The sequence below is a fragment of the Suncus etruscus genome, chromosome 2 (genome assembly GCF_024139225.1).
Source record: "Suncus etruscus isolate mSunEtr1 chromosome 2, mSunEtr1.pri.cur, whole genome shotgun sequence".
In the NCBI taxonomy this organism is placed as follows: Eukaryota; Metazoa; Chordata; class Mammalia; order Eulipotyphla; family Soricidae; genus Suncus; species Suncus etruscus.
Genome location: NC_064849.1, coordinates 52,124,933 through 52,149,243, shown reverse-complemented (window position 1 = coordinate 52,149,243; position 24,311 = coordinate 52,124,933). Strand labels below are relative to the sequence as shown.

The following is a 24,311-nucleotide window of genomic DNA, read 5'->3' as shown; positions in this document are numbered from 1 at the left end:
AAATGAGTGGCACATTTATTAAAACAAGAATATGTTACCCTTCTTCTTGATAGACGGTTGCAATTGTTTTCAAGCAGGTTCTGTACTTAATCTTTCCAGGAACTGGTTGAGGCCCTTGAATCCTACTTTTGGCAACATCAAAGGGAATGTTAATGATGGAGGCTATTGTGCCCGAGAGAAGACCAATTCCAAATTTTCTCAAAAACTCCAAGGTCGTATCCTAAAAGAAAAGGAGAATAAAATAACAGAAAGGGAAGCGGAAGCCCCTAAATCGGTGAAACACTCTAAAGCAATATGTATTTAAGCAGAGCAGTGCACTCTCGGCACCCTCCTGTTATTCCAGCGGAACACATTAGGATTCCTAGGCTGGAACTTGTTTTCTTGACAATCCCATTGGCTATGTTTTTACACATGGTCTAAATTGCTGAAGTACACATTTCCTCACACAGGATTTATAAACACAGTTCATAAAGAAAGACTGGTATGGCATATGGGGATGATTTGTATAATTGGGCTTCACAATGTACTTAGTATTACTGTATCAAAACAGGAGAAATCCAAGCACACTATTAGCTAATTGGCCAGAATATTTTACAAATGACAGCAACTTCCACCATGAAGCCTACTAAAATGCTCATTTGTGTGTGGACCCCCAAATGTTAAATTAAATCAAGGCTACTCTCGGTCTGCTGCTATTTCCCTCCAGGTTTTTTGCATTTATTTTCAAGTGTAGCCGATCCACTGTACTGAGAAGTGCTAGCTTCCTGTTATTAACAAACCAACTTGGGGAGGCAGCAAAACAGCCTCTGACATTCTGTGTATTATAAACAGTAGTAAGCCACTGTACTAATTGGCTGAAGAATTTACAATCCATTGTTCTGAATCTTATTCCCCCTTCATTGCAAAAGAAGAAAAGGAGAGTATCAGAGGCAGAGATACAGAGCAAAGGTGAGAAGGAAAGAGAGAGAAAGGGAGAGAGAGAGAGAGAGAATAGTTATTCTTTACTTTTGGTCTGATTTTCCAACTTTCCCTGTTCTGCTTTATGAGATCAAAGTATCTAATTAGGTTTCATATGGGGAGTCACTTTCTTTCAGCCTATTTTGTGCCTAATGAAAATGCATTATGCTTTGTTATAATGAATTTGCTGGAATCTCTCAATATGATTCAGCCTTGGGTACTACCAACTGTATGCTATCCATGGAGAAGCCCCAATCCTCCCTGTCTTTTCGTTTGATAGATATTTCAAAAGCATCTCTTTAGAGGAACCATACAGAATAATGTCAATATACTGTTTTATCCAGCAGGAGGGTTAGCATTGGAGCACCTGGTACATAGGCAGATCTTGCTTAATCAACACATATCAGTTGAGGTCTGAGCATTCTATATTCCCAACTTTTACTGAAGAAGAAATCTTCTAAAACCGCCAAGATTTTCAACTGAGTAATAACTTTACACCACCGTAGAAAGTCCTATGTGGCTAAGCATAAAAGGCAAGGGGTACAGTAATACTTTTTGGATCTGGGCCATACAGGTGCCTGCTAGGTTTAAAGGGATTTAAAATCAAATAGGTTTTAAACAACAGGGCTTTAAACCAATAGGGTATTTCAACAGGAAAAGGAATACAATGAGTGAGGTGCATTAAATAATTCCCCCTCCTATTTTTTTTCTTTTGCAAGGAGAGAAAAATGCTTTTCTGTTACCCTTCTCAATATGATGCTAAAACAGAATTGGAGTTTGGAAAGACAAGAGCCAGTCATATCAGCTTGATTCATCAAATAACACAGACAGAGGACAGAAGGGACATTTTTAACACCTGCCTTGCCTTTTTTGGGGTATGATCTTTGATAACTATAAACAGTGATAGCAGCAAACATGTTGTGAATGTAATAAAAACCTGGCAAAGATGAACACTTATTGTATGGCCTGTTTTCTAAGGACACCTTGCACCCTGCGGCAAGTCCTTACACTTTTCCTCTGACACAACCAAGTTTCTTTTATTTTCCAATTAAGGACAGTTGTAAAATTATACACATTGTTAAGCACACATCCTCTCACATCTCCTTAATTATTTACTGAGGATAAGCATTGGGGATGGATATACTAAATAAAGGTCACTGTGTTGAGATATTGTGGAAGAACAAATCTGGTGTTCTTAAAGCCATCACAATGTTTTTGTTTTTGTTTTGTTTTTTTTTAGCAGGAATATATGCTGAAATTGCATTTTCTATTTCTTTGTCAGTACAATGTAAGGTCCACAGAGATTGCCAAATACAGTTGTGAATCACAATTATATAGAGCTTTACAAATAATCGATTCTAGGTCCCTAGCAGAAAGAGGTTATTGCTTCAATAATTAGAATCATTGGGCCTGAGAAATAGTACAGAGCTTGTCTTGCACACAGCTGACCCAGATTTGATCCTTGATATTCCATATGATCCCCACAAGCTCCACCAGGAATAATTCTTATGTGCAAAGCCAGGAGTCACTCCTGAGAATTGTTGGATGGGATCCATAAGCCCTTTCCCCCCAGGCTTACACGGGAGTAAAGGTTAGTTTCAAATTAAGCTCTTGATAGTCAAAAGACAAGTTCTGGAGGACAGACATAATCTTGGACAATATTAGAGGTTTAGACAAATTTTAGACAAATTGTGTAGAGAAAAAGGTCCAGAGCCTCACTAATGGCTGTAGTCATAAAACCACTGTGCAGAAATCATCCAATGGATAACCCCTCTTCCCAGCAATCTGAGAGGTATAGTCCAGGTAAATAAGATAACCTCCAACCTTGGAAGGTACTCTGATGACAGGGCAGAGAGAGGGTCTTTCCTAACAAAATGGCAATCTCAATGAAAAACAGTATGCAGATGTCTCAAAAAGTTAAGCAAAGAGTTACCATATGAGCTAAAAATTATAAAAAAGTAAACATATTGGGAGATATGCACAGATAGCACTGGGATAGGGCATTTGCCTTGCATGCTGCTGACCTGAATTCGATGCCAGGCATCCCATATGTCCCCTGAGCCTTCCAGGATCAATTCTGAGCACAGAGCCAGAAGTAATCCCCGAGTGCCACTGGGTGTGACCCAAAAACAAGCAAACAAAATTAAATATAGTTTAGTGCATTGTAATGCTGGGGATCAAACTGGAGTAGCCCCATGCAAGACAAGTGCCTAAGTTCTGTATTATCTCTTCGACCCTTAGTTTTTAATTTCTCTGCAAACATTTTAAGGCTGATGTTAACATTCTATTGCACTGAAGTGAGAGAGTCTGAGAGGACCTGTTGGCTTTGCGTGTTTCTTTTCTCTTTTATCACCTGCAGCTCTCCTGAGAGGACCAGGAAGGGCCCAGCAAAAACTGTCTCCTAGAGGTTCCAAAAGAGCACGGCCACTCTACTTAGTTTTGTGGCCATGTGCTCTTTCTAACTAATGAACCCCACCATAACATGCAGGAAAAAAAAATCACATTATAAATGTGACAATGGGGAAACCTCGCAGGCAAACACCTTGCACAGAGAATGAAGATGATAGCTCTGAGGACCCCCCCAAAAAATACCAACCATCTGATTATTCTCTCAGATAAGAAGTTTAGAACAGAAATTGCAATAATGATTTTCAGACACAAAAGAGAGATGGTCTGGAAGTTACAGCTCACCTCATGAAGCTCACCACAAACAGGGATGAGTTTAGTTAGAGAAATAACTACATTTTGAACTACCCTAATAATGAGAACGTATGAGGGAAATAGAAAGCCTGTCTAGAGTACAGGTGGGGGTTCGGTGTGGGGAGGAGGGAGATTTGGGACATTGATGATGAGAATGTTGCACTGGTGATGGGTGGTTGGTGTTCTTTACATGACTGAAACCCAAAAACAATCATGTATGTAATCAAGGTGTTTAAATAAAATATATAAAAAAAGAAATATGGAGGATCCTCATGGAAATCAAAGAAAACATAGCTCTAGGTGAACATAACAAAGAAAAAAACTAGAAAACTCCAAACTGAAATAACAGATCTGAAAAACACCATTGCTGAACTGAAAACCTCAATGGAAAGCCTCTCCAACAGGGTTACAGCAGCAGAGGACAGAATCAGTGAACTGAAGATGAAATGCAGAACAACTATATACAGCAGAAGAAATAGGAAAAGAACCTTAAGGCAAACAATCAGACAATGGAAAAAGTATTCAAAGAATGTGAACAGATGAAAATAGAAGTCTTTGATAAACTCAACAGAAACAACATAAGAATCATTGGAGTCCCAGAGGCTTAGGAAGGAGTTATCCAGAAAGAATAAACAGTTAAAGACATCATCACAGAGAAACTCCCAGAGCTAAAGACTGCATGCAATCAAATCCTGCATGCCCAAAGAGTACCAGCTAAAAGAGACTTGAAGAAAAACACCCCAAGACACATCCTAGTCACAATTACGAATCCTACAGATAGAGCTAGAATACTGAAAGCAGCAAGACCATAAAAGGGAAATTACATTCAAAGGAGCATCCTTAAAATTTACAGAAGACATGTCACAAGACTGAATGAAATGGATGCTTCACCTAGAATACTGCACACAGTCTGACTCACGTTCAGGTTTGAAGGAAGGATACATAGCTTCACAGATAAACAACAGCTCCAAAACATTACAGATGCAAACTATCAGAATCTATAGGGGACAGCAAAAGCAGTACTGAGAGAAAAATTTATAGCTTTGCAAGCACACATCAGGAAGAAGAAGGGGCATGCCTGAATAGCTTTATGATTCAGCTCATAAAATTAGAACATGATCAACAAAAGCAACCAAAAATATGGAGACAGAAGGAAATAACAAAGCTTAGAGCAGAAATCAATGAAGTGGAAACCCATTAAACAACCCGAAAGATCAATGGAAGTAGTAATTGGTTCTTTGGAAAAATATACAAGATTGATAGACCATTGGCAAAACTCACAAAGAAAGAGAGAAACTTGATAACATGTATTAGAAATGAAAAGGGGGAGATCACTATATTTATTGCAGAGATTCAAAGGGTAATCAAAGACTACTTTGAGATACTCTATGCCATTAAACATGAAAACCTGGAAGAAATGGATTAATTCTTGGACTCTTATAGCCTTCCATGGTTGAATAAGTAGGATGTAGCATATTTAAACACTCCCATTACTATTAGGGAAATTAAAACTGTAATCAAATGTCTGCCCAAAAACAAAAGCCCAGGCCCACATGGATTCACTAACGAATTATTTCAAACCTTTCAAGAAGAACTATTACCAATCCTGATCAGGCTCTCTCATGAAATAGAAAAATCGGGAATACTTTCAAAGAGCTTTTATGAAACCAACATCACTTTAATACCAAAACCAGACAGAGATTCTGCCAAAAAAGAAAATTACAGACCAATATCCTTGATGAACACAGATAAGAAGATCCTCAATAACATCCTGGCAAATAGGATCCAGTGACTCATCAAGATCATTCACTACAATCAAGTAGGATTCCAGAAATGCAAAGATGGTTTAACATCAATATATTTATCAACATAATACACAACATCAACAAGAAAAATAAAAATCACATGATCATATAGATGCAGAGAAAGCATTTGATAAGGTCCAACACCCATTCTTGATAAGAACTCTCAGCAAGAAGGGAATGAGATGAACCTTTCTCAATATAGGTAAGGCCATCTATCACAAGCCAATGGCAAATATTATCCTTAATGGAGAAAAACTAAAAGCCCTTTCTCTAAGTTCTGGTACAAGAAAAGGCTGTCCTCTCTCACCACTCCTATTTAACTTAGTATTGGAAGTACTTGCTATAGTGATTAGGCAAGAAAAAGATATCAAGGGAATCCAGATAGGAAAGGAAGAAATCATGCTCTCACTGTTTGCAGATGACATGATACTCTATTTAGAAAACCCTAAAGACTACCAAAAAGCTCCTAGAAACAATAAATTCATATAGCAATATGTCAGGCTACAAAATTAACACACAGAAACCAATGGTCTTTTTTATATACCAATAATGATAGGGAAGAAATGGACATTAAGAAAACAACCCCATTTGCATTAGTGCCACACAAATTCAAATATCTTGGAGTCAACTTGACTAAAGATGTGAAGGACCTATACAAAGAAAACTATAAAGACCCTGCTCCAAGAAATAAGAAAGGACACACTGAAATAAAAACACATACCCTGCTTATGAATTGGCAGGGTTAACATAATTAAAATGGCAATATTCCCCAAAGCATTGTACAGATTTAATGCAATCCCTCTAAAGATACCCATGACATGCCTCAAAGAAGTGGATCAAATACTTTTGAAATTCATTTGGAACAAACACCCTTGAATAGGTAAAGCAATCCTTGGGAAAAGAAATATGGGAGGCATTATTTTCCTGAACTTTAAACTGTATTACAAAGCAAGAGTTATCAAAACAGCATGTTACTGGAATTAAAGATAGACCCTCAGATCAGTGGAATAGGCTTGAGTACTCAGAGAATGTTCCCCAGACATACAATCACCTAATTTTTGATACAGGAGCAAAATTCCTAAGTGGAGCAGGGAAAGCCTCATCAACAAGTGTTGTTGGCACAACTGGTTAGCCACTTGCAAAAAAGCAAAATTAGACCCCATCTAACACCAGGTATGAAGGTAAAATCCAAATGGATTAAAGACCTTGATATCAGACTGGAAACCATAAGATATATAGAACAACACGTAGGTAAAATACTCTATGACATTGAGACTAAAGGCATGTTCAAGGAGAAAACAGCACTCTCCAAACAAGTGAAAGCACAGATAAACAGATGGGAATATATTTAGCTGAGAAGCTTCTGCACCTCAAAGGAAATAGTGCCCAGGGTACAAGAGCCACCCACTGAGTGGGAGAAACTATTTACCCAATACCCATCAGATAAGGGGCTAAATATACAAGGCACTGGTGGAACATTACAAGAAAAAAAAACATCTAACCCCATCAAAAATGGGGAGAAGTAATGAACAGACACTTTGTCAAAGAAGCAACACAAATGGCCAAAGACACATAAAAAATGCTCCACATCACTAATCATCAGGGAGATGCAAATCAAAATAATAATGAGATACCATCTCATGCTATAGAGATTGGTGCACATCACAAAGAATGAGAACAAGCAGTGCTGGTGGGGATGTGGAGAGAAAGGAACTCTTATTCACTGCTGATGGGAATGCCAGCTAGTCCAATCTTTATGGGAAGCAATATGAAGATTCCTCCAAAAACTGGAAATTGAGCTCCCATACAATCCAGCTATACCACTCCTAGGGATATACCCTAGGAACACAAAAATACAATACAAAAACCCCTTCCTTACACCTATATTCATTGCAGCACTATTTACAATAGCCAGACTCTGAAAACAACCAAGATGCCCTTCAACAGATAAATGGTTAAAGAAACTATTATATATATATATATATATATATATATATATATATATATATATATATATATATATATATATATACACTCAATGGAATATTATGCAGCCTTCAGGAAAGATAAAGTCATGAAAATTTCCTATACATGGATGTACATGGAATCTATTATGCTGAGTAAAATAAGTCAGAAGGAGAGAGATAGATGCAAAATAGTCTAATGCATCTATGGGTCTTAAAAATAAAAGACATTTGTGCAATAATTCTCAGAGACAAAAGAGAGGAGGGCTGGAAGTTCCAGCTCATGACACAAAGCTTACCACAAAGAGTGATGAGTGAAGTTAGAGAAATAACTACATTGTGAATTATCATAACAATGTGGATGAATGAGGGAAGTAGAAAGCCTGTCTAGAGTACATGCCAGGGTGGGGTGGGGAGGAGGGAGATTTGGGACATTGGTGATGGGAATATTGCACTGGTGAAGGGGGGTGTTCTTTACATGACTGAAACCCAAGTACAATCATATTTATAATCAAGGTGTTTAAATAAATATATTAATAAAAACATTCTATTGCGTAAATGAGAGAACTGTGACATTTGTATAACTTGTCAAAGAGACATGTCTAGCTAGACACTAGAATAGGCAGAATTAACATTGAGTGTCTCAACAGAACTGTCCTGCAGTTTTTATCACACTGTGATCTTTGTGTGAATTTCGAGAGAAGAGATGAATAACCAGCCTCTCTCCCGAAGATCAAAGATTTGCCCTGACAGGACATATCATTTATAGACAGTTTACCTAAATCTTAACTCGAGACATTAATAAGTGGTCCCAGAATATTGGTGACCAACATTTGTTGGTCCATGAGATATGGATCAAATGATTAAAAATAGTTAACACAATACATACTTGCAATTCATTTAACCATATAACTTAAACTAATGGCCCACTTCTAAAAAGATCATAAGCAATATATGGCAGTGGCACTTGGGGATTTAGCAAATATAGAGGCAAAAACACCTTGATTAGGGTCAGGGATATGCCTAAAAAGGTAGATCTTGCATATTTAAGACCCTGGGGTTTAATGAATGAGCTCAAAGAGTCTTAAAAGAAGTACAAGTCTCACTTTCTACTTTCCCTGGCAGGAACTTTGAACTCTGCCCATCTCACAGGTCTTAATGATTAGGGTCTGGCACCTTTTAAGAAGGCCATTCCAGGGGCCCGGAGAGATAGCACAGCGGCGTTTGCCTTGCAAGCAGCCGATCTAGGACAAAAGGTGGTTGGTTCGAATCCCGGTGTCCCATATGGTCCCCCGTGCCTGCCAGGAGCTATTTCTGAGCAGACAGCCAGGAGTAACCCTTGAGCACTGCCGGGTGTGACCCCAAAAACCAAAAAAAAAAAAAAAAAAGCCATTCCACACAAAGAAATTACAGAAAGGAGCCCTCAAAGAGTATAGGGGAGCAGCATTTATCAGCTATTGAGAACCAAGTATTTCCAGGTAAATTTTTGTGCACAAGGCAAGGTTGAACAAAGTATAGTCACAAATTTCTCATTTAACAGAGCTCAACATTTACAATATACATTTAAGTCTAGTTGTAGGTAAAATCTTTCTACCCTGCTTAAGTTCAAATTATACTTTTTGCTTCCTACAATTCACTCATTTTAATTCTTCCAGGCACTACTCCAAATTTGTAATTCTCTCTGATTTTAGCTTTGGGTCATTTAAGAAAATCCTTAAAGACTTCATTTGAAGTGTAAATCCTGGCTCTTCAAACAACCTTAAATAAGCACACCAAGAGGAAAACTTTCTATTTAGAATTGGACTTGGATGATCCTAGAGTGAACTTAATGTGTTTAATAAGAATAGTCATACTGGGATTGCTTTGTGAAGAACTAAAATTGCCATTCAGAAGTGACTTAAAAGAAAAGAAGCAGTCACATATGGGGAAAGTGTTGAAGCCACATCTAGTGGTTCTGGGGTGCTACCACTGACACTGTACTCAGTGATCATATGCAGTGCCATAGGTTAAAACAGAGTAGCAGTATGCAAGCAACCACTTTAATCTCTGTAATGTCTCTCTAGCCCCCTAGGAAGTTAAGTGGTTTTTTGATTATTACATGTAATTCTTCCTAGGAATACAGCTTCTTCTTTCGTTGGTAGGCTAATGATGTGATGAGCATAAAAGGATGATTAAAAATAAAAAAAATCTGTAAAAAAGTTTACAAAATGTATTATCAAACAATTGTTATACACATGTAACAAGAAAAATTGTAATAGTCTCTGTCACACTTATTTCCATAATATTAAAATGTGCAGTTTGTTCTACTTGAACACACAGATTTTTGATTCCCCCTTTAGCAGATTGCTACTAATAGTTTAAAGGGTGGTAGTAAAAGCATCCTTTTCCTCAGGACTGCAAGCAAGAGGTGATATAAACGCAAAATTCCTGATGCATCTCCACACGAAAAAAGCTGCAAAAACAAAAAACAAAAACACTCTAGCACTAAATTTTTGAACATTTTCTTTTTGTGTTTGAAACCCCAAACACCTTGATTTCAGAAAACCACTTAAAAAAGCCTTCCATGTTATCTTAACTGAAAGATATTGAATTAATAAGACAATGAAGTAGGAATTAGAATATTGCTAGAGGAGTTGTCATCTGATTAAACAAAATAATTCTGTGAAAAAGTGTCTATGTGGATGGCTGCAAAGGAGCTAGATGAAACTGAGTGAAGACATGGAAGGTCTACTCATTGGATTTGGTGAGCGAGACTGAAGAGGAAGCTAGAATGACAGATGAAAACTCCACATTAACAATGGTCATCATAGGCATTGGACAACACTCAGACAACAACATTTGTGCAATCTTAAATACACCTTATTTAAATTTAAGATGAGAAAACTTAAATTGCCTACAGTTCATGTAATATGGGATTTCAATTGCCCATAAAGAATTTTACATGGTAAAATCTTGGAATATGCAAACATCCAAAACCAACACCCATTTCCTCTTCCTCCTTGTCCCTGAGAAACTTCCCAACACTTCATCCTTATACAGTCTTTGACTGCATTCAGCAAGGTGTTTTTTCAGATAATATGAAGGGTTATTCCTAGTGACTTGCAGAATTAAACATCTGGAAACTATAGTATTAAGCTTAGTTCTGATTCTGACATTGACCAATCTAATGCACCTCTAGAAAAGAGAATGACTGATTAGAGAACCAGAAATAATATCATTAGGTGAGGGGTAAAGAGTAAAGGAACTGTTTATAGATTCTAAAGATGAGTCAAAGATTCACACATCCACACAAAAATATAGAATAATGTCTAAGGCTAGTCTTTGGCTAGTGAAAATGGACATTAAAGGCTGCTGCTCTTCCTGAAAAGACTCACAAAGTCTCCCAAGGAGAAGGTCTGGGCCATGTAGGCCCTTTTTGGGAGTACACAGGACCTGACATATTATAGCTTATTTTAATAAATGCTTTATAAGTCTTCTTTATAACAACTGATGACACAAAGAACCAAGGTCTCAATAAATACAAAGGAGTTTGTTTTTGGTCTGGTTAAGCACCTGGGAACAGCCACAAGCAAATAATAATAGCAGTTCATTACTGCCTTTCACACAGCTTGCACATCATGAAAATGATGTGGTGAGCTGAAATCATAGTTGCCTCCTGGTAACTGAGTGAGAAGGCAGCTTGAGTGAGACCAAACTGCCTCTTTTTATTTTTTTTAAAGGAAGACATTTGCATCTAAGATATTGCTAGCTTTAGTAGGGCCAAGTCAGCTAGGAGCAGAGCCAGCTTTCACTATACACCTTTCATTTCTCTAATCTTGGCTCTTTTTCGTTGCTTTGTTCATAAACTTTAACAAAAAAATTTCTCTTCTCTCCCATACAGGGTATTATGATGGTTATATCCCAATGGAAATACCTGCTATTGAAGTTTAATTAAAAATACAGTTGTTTCCTCTTCACAACTATCAGTAAAATCTATCACAGTGTTTGTTTTCTCTTCATGTGATATAATTTGGGGAAATGCTAGCTCTTCACTACACAGAAGGTCACTCTCTAAAATGAGATGGTTTGATTGATAAGCATTCTGCAAGGAATGTAGAGTATTCCCAAGATGCTATCCTTACAGGGCTCTGGGCTTTGGAATGAAATCAAAGTCTTGTTAAAAGCTCAGCATCTAAATGTAGCCATTCAGAAAATAGCCATGAAAATTCCCTTTTTCCCCTAAGCTATCTGTTCTTTCAAGTGTTGTGAAATATTAAATAATCTAAATTAATTTGACCTATTTAGCTCATATTATAAAATACAAACATGTCAATATAGTTAAGGGTTTTAACATGGCAGTTATCACTTGATCATTTCATATATATATATTTACATACATATTTGTTTCTATAGATACAATGTAAAGATGTAACTACATATTCATATGTGTACATAAAAACATATAGGTAATACCTGTGAGAATCAGTTATATCAGTATTGTCATAAAAAGTATTAATATAGTTCTTAGGAAACTAAGTAGATTTTTTGTTTTGTTTTGGCATGCTCCATCTATTCATTGTCTCAATAACAGAATTGACCCTAAGGAAAACTAACAAGCCAGGTTCCCAAAACAAAATTCTAAAGGTTGATAAGTCAGGGCAAGGACACACTGAGATGTTTTGATATAGAGGTAGGCAGATGATCAAGTAGAAGTCTTTGAACAAAGTTTATTTCATAAGATTCCACTTCTGGACTTCTATAAATGAAACTTTTCCATGCTCATTTAGTTCCACTTATGTAACTGTTCGACATATTCCTTCAGTTAAATCACTAAAAAGCAATCAGCTGCTTTACTATTCCATGTCTGTCATGGGCCCATTTAGCCTTCACAATTTTTTTTCTTTTTTTTAATTTATAATAATAATTTTTATTTTGGCCAAAATGGATTACATACCTTTTACAGTAATATTTTAGGCACATATTAACATTGAATCAGGGGAATTCCCTCCACCAAAGTTGTCCTCCCTTCACTCTCGTTCTCAGCATGCATTCCATATCCTCCACCCTTAGCCCCAGGGGCTGCAAGTATAAGTGGTCATGTCTAGCTTGTTGTAGATTGGGTATTGATTCTGTTGTTGCCTTTGGATTTGGTGTTTAAGTCAGATTATTTCTATTACTACTTAGTTATCATACAACTGTTTGGTCTTGGCACCCTCTTTTCTTTGCCCCTCAATTTGAGAGGCAGAACAAGATGGTTCAAGTTATGTGGTTCTGTTTGAAGGAAAGAAAAAAAATAAAATGGGGCAAAAATCAAACAAGCCTTCACAATTTCTACTGCCTTCTTCTCCCTCACACCTCTTTGGTTTGCAAACATTGTTGTTGTTGTTGTTGTTGTTGTTGTTGTTGAGGATTTGAGGGGGGCACACCAGGCCACTTTCAGTGGTTACTCCTAGCTCTGTGCTCAGAAATCGCTCCTGGCAGGCACGGGGAATCAGATGGGATGCCGGCATTCGAAGCAGTGTTGGTCTGGGTCAGCTGTTTGCAAAGCAAACGTCCTACCGCTGTGCTATCTCTCTGGCCCTGAGACTTTGATTTTTATCTTATGGGTCTTCAGGCCTCAATCTGCTACTAGGTACACTAACAGCTCCCTATCTGGGTTCCAGTCATACACTTCATGTTGGCTTAGCTAATCCTCACTTTTATAGCTCAACCTAAGTATGGCTCTTCCAAAAGGTCTTTCCTATAGTACTTTCTTATAGATCCTAATCCTTTTCTTTGCCCCACTCCAATAATTGAATATACTTTAGTCTCTGTTGTCAATTCCCACAGATTGAGAATTTTATCTCTCCTCTTTCTTTCTCTCTGTCTCTCTCTGTCTGTCTCTTTCTGTGTCTCTGTCTCTCTCTCTGTCTCTTTCTGTGTCTCTGTCTCTCTCTCTGTCTCTCTCTGTATCTCTCTCTGTCTCTCTGTCTCTCTCTGTCTCTCTGTCTCTCTCTGTCTCTCTCTGTCTCTCTGTCTCTGTCTCTCTGTCTCTGTCTCTGTCTCTCTGTCTCTGTCTCTGTCTCTCTGTCTTTGTCTCTCTGTCTCTGTCTCTGTCTCTGTCTCTGTCTCTCTCTCTCTCTCTGTGCACTTGTCATGGCTGCCACGACTAAGTTCCCTGTGTAATGACTGGTTTGTTCTTTCCTGTCTCTTTGATTAGATTATAAACTCCTTTAGGGTAAGGACAGGGGCAGGGCTGATACTTAGTGGATAGTGCTTGGTACAGAGTAGATATATTGTGATTACTTCTGTAATGAATGAAAAAAAATCCTCTGAGGATCTAACTCCACCTGCACCTCAATTCCAACAATTGGGTGGTTCCTGTCTAAAAAGTTTAGGCCTGACATGTATTTAAGAAATAAATAACTTGAACTTCCCCCATTGTCTTTCTCCTCCCCAACTCACACACCCCAGGGAGTTTATGAAAACTGCCCATGAAAGATAGCACTTTCTAATCACAGAATCTAGTCACATAACCTGGAATTTTATAGATAATATATATATTTGTAGTCTGACCCAAGTGGTTATTGGAGAGGAGAGTTTTTCTTAATGAAACTTTAATGCTTTTGCCCTTTCCATTACCGGATGATTGGTAAGACTAATGATAGAGTATCTAAAAAATAAATGGTCATAAATTAGATCCTGCTATGATCTAATTCTACTGAGATTCTTCTTTTCAAAATACAAACAGTTCTGTCTAACTTTCCCACTTGAACCCCAAAGTGCATTTTTCATTCAGTGCAGGGCACACCTTAGGGAAGGAGGCAAACTCTAAGCCAGGAAACTAGCACATTTCCACATTTCTTCCGATGAACTGAAGTGCATTGTAGCACCACCCAAGCCTTCCTACAAAATTTAAAAAATGCTAGAAATCAGAAGAAAAGGAAAAAAATTTGCATTTTAAAAATGCAATATCTAATAAATTTTACCTTCAAAGAAAATAAAGTATGTTTGACTTAATGTTGTCTGTAGTAAAATGACCACAGGGACAGGCCTAAATGGTTTATTGAGTAAGAAAGATTGAACATATGAAAAATGGTTCTTTCCTAGAATATTTCCAGCTTACATATGTATTTTATATCATGGCAAAATTCAACACAAAAGGTCTATTGTTTTTGGCAAAATAATGTGCAAACATGCTTAATTAGGATACAAACTGCAAGCAGAGTTTAATACTGTTAACAATCATAAGCTTTAGGCAGCTATTTCTTCTCTGTTATTATAAAAATATTTGGAACTAGAAAACAAAGCTATTTAAAGTGCAACATTTTATTCTTAAGATTCTCATTGTACATTAATATCACAAATAGAATTCTTTGAACATCTTTCACTTGGAAAAGAATGAGAAAAACGCTGCTTTGTATGTAAGCTTATTCCCATGGATATCTGAGAAAGATGCCAGTATTTAATTGAATGTCTGTTTTTAGTGGGCTTACTTTTAGAAGTGATGGGGTCTTTCTGGGGAGAAGAGATCATTTTTTATTCTGACAATTCAATTCCATCTACTGCAAGATCTAAATAAATGCTGGCATTATATGAGTTACATGGTCAATTAATATCCAAAGCAGTCTTGAGGCCAGAGCAAAGTACAGTAAGCAGATGGTTGCTTACACACAACCAACCTGGATTTTATCCGCAGCACCACATATGGTATCCCAAGCCCACCAGAAGTGATCCCTGAGTAGAGAGCTAGGTTTAAGATTTGAGCATCAATGGGTATAGTCAACCCCCACTCCGCCCCCCCCAAATCCAAAACAGTCTTTACTGTAGTTAGTTATTTACCATTTGCTAAGTATAGTAAATTCCTAAAATTAGAAATAAGCATCTAAAACACAGGCAACCATTTTATTTTTCTTTTATTAATTTTTTTTCTGTTTTTCTTTTTAAAATAAAATAATATAAATTCTTTAGGTGAATTCCTGTGATATATACAGTTACAAAGTGGTTCATAATTGAATTTCAGTTCTAAATCCAACACCCTTCCTTTCACTAGTGCACATTTCTCACCACCAATGTCCCTGTTTCATTTTCTCCTCCTTCGTGCCTTCTCCCTTGCTTACCTCTATGACAGACATTTTTCTTCTCTCTCTCTTTCTATCTCTTGCTTGCTTTCTCTCTTCTCCCTTTTTTCTTTTTAGACACTGTGTTTTGCAATATTGTTATTGAAGGGGTATCATGATTATTATTTTATCTTTTTTTCAGCACCCAACTCTTGTTCAGAATTATTATTTCCAACTAGCATTGTTATAGTGGTCTTTTCTTTTACTTGACTGCACTCTCCTGCTATAGGAAGTGGCAAACTTCCTACCATGGCTTGGTCCTTCTGCTGCTCATCTTTATTGTCTTGGGAATTATTACCATACTATCCTGCTTTATTATATACCCCAAATGAGTGTGATTATTCTATGACTATCCCCCCCCTAACTCATTTCACTCAGCATAATACTTTCCATTTATATCCATGTATAAGAAAATTTCATGATTTCATTATTTCTAAACAGATGCATAATATTACATTATGTAGATTTGCCTTCATTTCTTTATCCACTCATCTGTCCTTGGGCACTTCAGTTGTTTCCAGATTTTGGCTACTGTGAATAGAGGGCACCATTATAAACTGGTAATTCCAAAATCTTCTGGAATCATGCCTTATCATTTTTAATATGACAGACTATACACTAAGGTGTTATAAGATTATATCTGAATGAGGCAGTAAATATATATGATTATATATCCCTTAAATATGCCAATTATTGACTAAAAGATTTACTTAAAACTTTTTTTTTTGTGGGGGAGGCCACACCTGGTGACGCTCAGGGGTTACTCCTGGCTATGCACTCAGAAATCACTTCTGGCTTGGGGGACCATATGAGACACTGGGGGATTGAAATGTGGTCAGTCCTGGGTCAGCCGCATGCAAGGGAAATGCCCTACTGCTGCACCATTGCTCCGACCCCTAAAAAATTTTTTTTGTTTGTTTTGGAGCTATACTAAGATGCAAAGGAGTTACTTCTAGCTCTGTACTCAGAAATTACTCCTGGCTATATGGAATTCTATAAATGGAACGTGGGTTGGCCAGATGTAAGGCAAACACCTTACCTGTTGTATTATCTCTTCAGCCCTGACTTACTTAAATTTAATAAATTTATGGTTGTGGTATAAGGAAGGGCAAGAGCAAGGAATGGAGTGAGGGATCAAAACAAAGTCCTCACACATGCAATAATATGCGGTCTTTCATCTCCATTCCTTCCCAAGCAACCATTCTTAAGTGATAATTTATCTGCAAAATATATGAGGTAAAATGTAGAGTTTAAACATTACATGGTACAGTTCTAGTTCTGGTTCCTTCTGTGTCCTATGATCTCAAATAAGTTATTTCAATAACTTTCAGCTTGAGGCCTTCTCATTTGGTTTCTTTATCTGAAAATGGTAATCACTATAATGAGGAATAGAAAAAAAATCATGGATTTTTTTTCCAAATTAAAATAATTTAAATAGTATGGGTAAGAACTCAGACCATTACTAATTTACATGTATATCTATCATAAATTACCAATGCTGGGGGAGGAGCATTAATGGAGTGGATAGGGAGCTTGCTTGCATAGGGCTGACCTGGTTCCTCAGAACCCTCGGTTTACTTGAGCCCACCAGAATTGATCCCTGAGAGCAAAGCTAGCAGTATTCCCTGAGCATTACAGAGTGTGGTCTCCAAACAAACAAAACAAGACAAATAGAAGTCACACTGTAAAAAATTAAAGTATAACATTTTATGCCTGAGAGTCAGGAGATAGTGCAAGTGGTAGTTTCTAGTGTGTGAGAGGCCCTGAGTTCAGTCTCAAGCACTATAGACTCTCCCAAATCCCAGCACAACCAGGGATAACCCTTGTGGCCCTCTAGCATCACTGTATCATAACTCTGTAACTATACACTTAGAGCTGAGTAAACTTGGACAAAATAAACTAGGTATTCTGTTTTATGAGGTTCTGTTAGAATTTTCACTGAGTTGATTTCCTATTTTGAAATGAATACATATTTAAAGTGGAAGCATCTGACACTCCCAGTATTAGAAAGGTAAGTACTTTCTCCATGAGGTTGAGAGTTCAATCCCAGGCTACTTCATATTAGTAGAGTGTGACCCCTTGGTACAACCTTTTGGATCCCTGATGCTACAACCAAATAAATACACAGCCATAGGTCATAACAGAAATGGAAAAATTGATGAGAAATGAGATAAGAGGATATTATATTTATATTTAAAGATAAATCTAGAATTATCCCATATCAATCAGACTTGCTGAAACCTCAGATTCCTTTGGAACAACAGAATGACCAAAGGCTAGGTGAGGGATCTGGAACAATAACCCTGTATAGGCTGGAGAGATAGCAAATGGTAGGGTGTTTGCCTTGCATGCAGCTGATCCAGGAAAGAGTGTGGTTCAAATCCAGGCATCCCATATTGTCTCCCATGCCTGCCAGGAGTGATTTCTAAGTGTAGAGCCAGGAGTAACACCTGCACACTGCTGGCTGTGACCCCAAAACAAAAACAAACAAACAAACAAAAACCCAAGACCCAATAACCCTATAAACAAATATCCAAATTGCATAAAGTTCATAACTAGAGACAGCCCACAGCAAAGATGAAATAAAGACTTCAAGGAACACTACCTCCTTCTCATGGTTAACAACTTGAAGATATTCTTCAACAAATTTTAAAGATTATCAGAGCTTCTCTTACAAAAAATTCTCAGCCTAATGGAGGAAAGTGTTTTCTTCATAAAAGATAGATTTATTATGGTTTAAAGTCTAAGAATCAGACTTAGATTACAAAACAGTCTTGAATAAGCTTTATTTTTTAATTTAATTTATTTATTTATTAATTGACTCATTGGTTGTTGGGCCACATCCAGCAGCGCTCAGGGGTCACTCCTGGCTCTGCACTCAGAAATTGCCCCTGGCAGGCTGGGGGACCATATGGGTGGCAGGAATCGAACTGGGTCCCTCCCAGGTCGGCCACATGCAAGGCAAACACCCACTGCTGTGCTATCTCTCTGGCCCTTGAATCAGTTTTAGATTACAAAACACATCAAATTAATGACTCTGTTCTAGGCAAGAAAAAAATACTATGTTTATTTAAATGTAAAAGGGATAGCACTGGGGGAAATTCTCATAGTTCTGTGTACTATACTATTTCCACCATCACCTCACTGTTCCTTCACACATTATTGTCATCAGAACCACTACACTTTACATTTTTATGGCACCTAAAAATTCAGTATTTCACAAATTATTTATTTTAATTCTCATTTTTTTTGAGAAGTAGAAAGCACTCTTTGAGTTTCAATCATAGTTAAACTCAGTTTCTCAGCTAAGCCCAAATTCTTCTCTCACAAACTTGTTTCTGTTTTAACAACCTTCTTTCTTAATGACTAGTATTATCAGTTTGGTTGTAAAAAATTTGGAATTAATTTTTCCCAAGTCCTTTTTCTAAACCATATAAAGTCCATAATCAAGGACTTTACTTTAAAAAGATTACAAAAATGTGTTCAATTATCTTTATCTTTACTACCAAGTGTGGCTCCAAAACTTTATAGTTCAAGACTCCAGCATATATTAATTTTTCCTGGGGTGTATACCTACTTGTGCTGAGAGCTTACTTTTTGGCTCTGAGATCAGGCATCATTTCTGGCTTAGTTGGGGGCACTGTAGATGATATTGGGGGCTGAACTGGGATTGACAGTCTATACCTTACCCACTGTATTATCTCTCAGATCCCAGGACTCCAGCATCTTGAATTGAAATTATTTCCATATTATACTCTGTCATTTTCTTACCACTCAGACTCTACCCTTTCTTCACTCCGTTGCCAGAGTGATGAGGTAATTTCCCTGTTTAAAATCTTTCATATGGCATCCAAGCCCTGCCAGGACTGATCGTTGAGTGCCGATCCAGGAATAAGCAAAGAATTAGCAAGGCTGGTGTGGTCCCCCAACCAGTATATGTATATACATATAATAATTTTTTAAATCAGATTTTCAGTGTTCTTTTAAATAAAATTTTGATTCTGTAGTGTGGTCTATGAAGGCTGAATAATTTGACCTCTGTAAACTGGCAAAATCAACAAGCCTTTCCATAGTTTTGGAATATCATTGCAAAGTAAAATAAGTTTTCTTTAAAATAATTTATAGCACTTAATAAAGTAAGTGCATTGATTAATTACAGAACATAGTTTTCACTTAGGAATATTTTTCAACTTTTTTTCATATGACCACATTCAATCTTTCTAGTTTTCTTTCTAATGTTGGGCCGCTCCAGTGGTGCTCAGGGCTTACTTCTGGCTCTGAGTTCAGGGATTACTTCTGATGGTGCACAAAGGACTATATAGAGTCCTGCAAATTGAAACTATATTGGCCACATGCAAGGCAAGCACCTTATCAGTTGTACAGATCTCTGCCCCTAATTATTAGTATTTTTTGTGTTTTGGGTCACATTTGCCAGTGCTCAGAAGTTATTCCTTCCTTACTGGAATCATTCCTGGTGGGCTCAGGAGACCATATGGGATTCTGTGATCAAAACTGTTTGGCCATATGTAAGGCAAATGCCCTACTCAATGTACTATTGCTCCAGCTCCTAATTTTTCTTAAATAAAAGAAAATTAATTTTTATCAAAACATTAACAAGAAAATATCTGAAAAAACATGATAATTTAAAAAATGAGTGGTAAAATATCCAACATTTATGTAATTTATATATGTCATTGGATGATTATTATCTGTCTTTAAGTGGCCAGGGAACTGGAGGCATGGACACTTTCCCCATTTTGTAGGAATTTCTCATTTCAGATTTAATTAGGGGTTCAACTGACTCTTGCAGTGCCTCACGAGCTGTACTTGTTTAGAACCCTAACTTGGTTTATTACTCCATTTCAGTATTAAAATTCTTAATTTTGGTCAAGGGTTTTTGTCTGGGCCCGGAGATATAGCATAGCGGCATTTGCCTTGCAAGCAGCTGATCCAGGACCAAAGGTGGTTGGTTCGAATCCCAGTGTCCCATATGGTCCCCTGTGCCTGCCAGGAGCTATTTCTGAGCAGACAGCCAGGAGTAACCCCTGAGCACCGCCGGGTGTGGCCCGAAAACCAAAAAAAAAAAAAAAAAAAAAAGGGGGGGTTTGTCTTTTCATTTTTCCCCAGGAATCCATACACTGCTTAGTTCATTCTTAATTCTTAATAAAGGGATCATAATACATCAAAAATTGAGCTCTCTTGTTCTATCCAAGAACAAAAAAAAAATGTATTGCACTTAATTCCTTCTGAACTTGGCAGCTACAAGACCACTGGAGTCAGAACCATCAGTCAATGGAGATTTTACATATATTTCAGATCAATAAAGCACAAGCTACTCAATAAATAGGCATTCAAAGACAGTGAAACCTGATTAAGAACTTTAGTCAGTGCCTGTAGCAATGCCCACAGATGGTTAGTATGGAATATGCCTTGCAGTTAGCGATTATTTGAGATAAATCTTTGCTTAGAATATGAAAAATAGCTGGGAAAAGGTTGAAACAACCAACTTACTTAAAGAGTCTGGTGTTAGTCATATTAAAAATAGTTTATCAGAGCTGGAGAGAATGTACAGAAGGCAAAGCACTTGCTTTGCATGTGGCCTCAGTGACTGCAATGCTGGTTCGAATACTGAGCACCAATGTTACTCTGAGTACTGCCATGAATCATTCCTGAGCACAGAGGCAGGAATAATCCTTAAACACTGACAGGTGTGACTCCAAAAATATAACCCCCAAACAAACAATCAAACAAAAATATCCTCAAACAAAGTCTCATATGCCCTTCAATACTTTTTTTTACTCTTCAGTAAAATACTTTTTTACTCTTTACTTTTTACTCTTTAGTGTCCTTTAAAACAAAGAACTAAGCCCCTGTAGAAAATTTGCTACTTGTAAAAAGTATTTCCACAACTGGCATTTAAGAGTGCTAACTTTCATGACAAGTTAAGTGTTTATGGGGGAATTCTATGACGCATAGCTTAAAAGATATTTATCTTAAAATATGTCATGAAAAAAAGCACACCACGCATGTTTTAATTTTGCAGAAATTAAAATGCATGTCTAAGTTACTAGTTCAGATAATAACTAGAAAATTATTATTTTCCAGCAAAGCAAAGGATGCTAGAAGAGTTGATTATGACTTCAATTTAGATAAATTAAAAAATTGATATCAGGTAAAATATAAATTTTAAGTTAATATTTCCCCCATGGGCTCAAAACATTTTTTAAATTTTTTTTTGTGGTTTTGGGTCACACCTGACAATGTTCCTGGCTCAGTACTCAGGAGTAAGCCTGGCATTTGGGTAATAATATATGTAGTGACTGGGAGTGGAACTGACGCCAGCAGGATACAAAACAAGGGTCTTAGGCCCTCTCTATTAAGATCAATAATATTTTGAAATATAAAACATTTCAACTTTCTTGAAGAAGTTATAATTCTGAGACAAAATTACAAACGTTGTTTCTAGTGTTTCTGCTCCTTCATCATTTTAAATTATTGGCTATGCTTATTGTGCTTAGGTCTTATCTCCTACACTGTGCTAAGGGACAACTTCTGAAGGTGCTAACCCAGTGGAACCATATATGATGCCAGGATCAAACTGGAGTTAACACTATGCAAAACATGTGCCTAATATAATATCTGTCAAGCCCACTGAAATTTTTATTATTGATAAATGAGAAGCATTCAGTTGTAATAGTGCTTCCTTCAAAAATTCAAGCTTTGGTGTCAGACGTGGGCTCAAGTCTTTGTTTTGATTTACTGTGCAACAATGAGTAATTTTTTAGACATTTCTAATTTTATGTTTATAAAATTAAAATAGAGATATAAAATGCATAAGACTAAAGTGAGATTAAAATGAGATGTATTTAGCACAGTACATAGAATGTGATCAACATCTTACAAATATAGCTGATAAAATTTTTCCACCAGGACTTTAATTTATCAAATGGTTACCTTATGGACAGGAATAATGTTTTTGACATTGTAGTAGAAACCAAAATAAACCATGTTGAAAATCCCATGGCGTCCCAAAGTTGCTGTAAATCCTTTGTTGAGGCCCCGGAGACCAAAGCCTTCCTTTTTAATGATGTGTCTTGCATAACTCATAGTAGAAGGTTGCTGTATAAAAAGAAAAAAAAAAGAAGCAAGTGTAAAAAAATCATCTTTAAAACTGTGAAATGGAATAAATCACCATACTAACTTTTCTTTAAGTTTCAATGATCAGGAACTCTTTATTTCTAAACATGAATAATCATACCTACATGAGAAAACTATCAAAATAAATAAAATTGCATGCATACCAACAGACCTGAAAGTGAAAACTATTATCAAAGAAAACATGTTTTGTGGAATTAGTAAAACTAATGTCATGCAATAATCATCAGAACGTTCAACACATAAATAGTTGCATCAAATTCTGGATTACCACTATAGTGGAGAGGATTAGCCAGACATACAGACCAACCGCTAGTCCAGAACTGCTCCTAGTCTGAACGGGATTTATTTTTGGTGCATGAATCCAACATGTTTACTTTTCTAACTGTGTTTTTTTAGAGCAAATGCTACAATTAGTCTTGATTCCATTGCTGCTAGGTAGAAATCACCATAGATAAATGGCAGTGGTTTGTAGACTTCTTCAATGAGGTTGACAGTGTGCCATAAGAAAACTGCCATAAGAAAAATAAATCAATGGTGTGGATGGTCTTGGGTTACCTCTAGTTTTCTCTTTGCCAATACTTTGATTGATTAACTAAGGTTAAAATACCTTCAATTCTGGAATCTAATCTCTATTGCTACTGCGAGATCTTGCTTAAGGGTTTGTGTTTTTGGCTTGCCCTGAGGTTTATAATGCAATTCATGTGTATTTTAAAAATGAAGTTAAATGATTGTTTCTCTTTTGGAGGGACAGCATAAAGGGCAACTCTTCCTCTTAATTTTAAATAAAAATTAAGATGAAAAAATGTTTGAGATTTTTTTTTCTTATTTTTGTGTGCTCATGAAGCAAGCTCTGATATGGTATTTGGTATTTCACTGGAGTAGTTTTAGAATTATATTGCATTTCAAGCTAAAAGTAATTTTTAATCATTTGCAATTATAGCGACACCAGTAAAACAGAATAGAACAAATCCAATCAGAGTCTTTTCCTTCAACCTGAATTTATAAAATATGTAATGAATAGGATACATTTAGGTGAATTAGTATATAGAGCAAAACTCATTTTTCTTGTGTGTGTGTATTGATAAAACTTTAAAAATCTAGCTAACAATAATTCTACACTCAACTTTACCTTTTTATTTAAGAGGATAAATTGCAATAAATTACATTAAGTTTAAGGAAACCCCCTCTTATTACAGGAAAATAATACATGTAAATGTATTTTCAAAGAAGAAACATTTTTAGGAAAGCTAAACTTTCTCAGCTGGTTAAAGTTCAATCTCTAGTCAACAAAAGATGACATTGTATTGTGTCTAGTATACTGAGTATCAATCCAAATTATTTTTATATTCAAAAAAGACTTGAGGACCAGTTGAGCAGAAGTTCATTTCTGTTAAAACAGCCATGGATATACAAATGTAGATAGTTGCAGCATTTCTCTTACTCTGAGGGAGGCAGCTTTGAGGACAGATAGAAAAGGAGGTAGAGAGAATAAATAGAAGTGGGGCACTAGGGGCAAACTGACCAATAGGTGCTTCCTCCACTCAGAACACAGTTTATCTTCCTCCTTACCAAGGTAGGAAAGACAAGGATCATCTGGATTCTAGAGGACTCAGGCCATCTTTGAATTAAAGTAAAGCTTAACACAAACT

General features: G+C 36.7%; 1 protein-coding gene across 1 annotated transcript in view; it reads right to left on the bottom strand.

Annotated features, from left to right (window-relative positions):
- Nucleotides 1–24,311, bottom strand: part of SLC25A21 (solute carrier family 25 member 21) — a 238,160-nt gene that overhangs the window by 5,339 nt on the left and 208,510 nt on the right. Inside the window, exons 6-7 of the mRNA XM_049766821.1 lie at nucleotides 22,459–22,623; nucleotides 39–220 (exon numbers count right to left, since the gene is read on the bottom strand). Of these exons, the coding sequence (XP_049622778.1) occupies nucleotides 39–220; nucleotides 22,459–22,623 (347 nt within the window). The remainder of the gene's footprint in view (nucleotides 1–38; nucleotides 221–22,458; nucleotides 22,624–24,311) is intronic.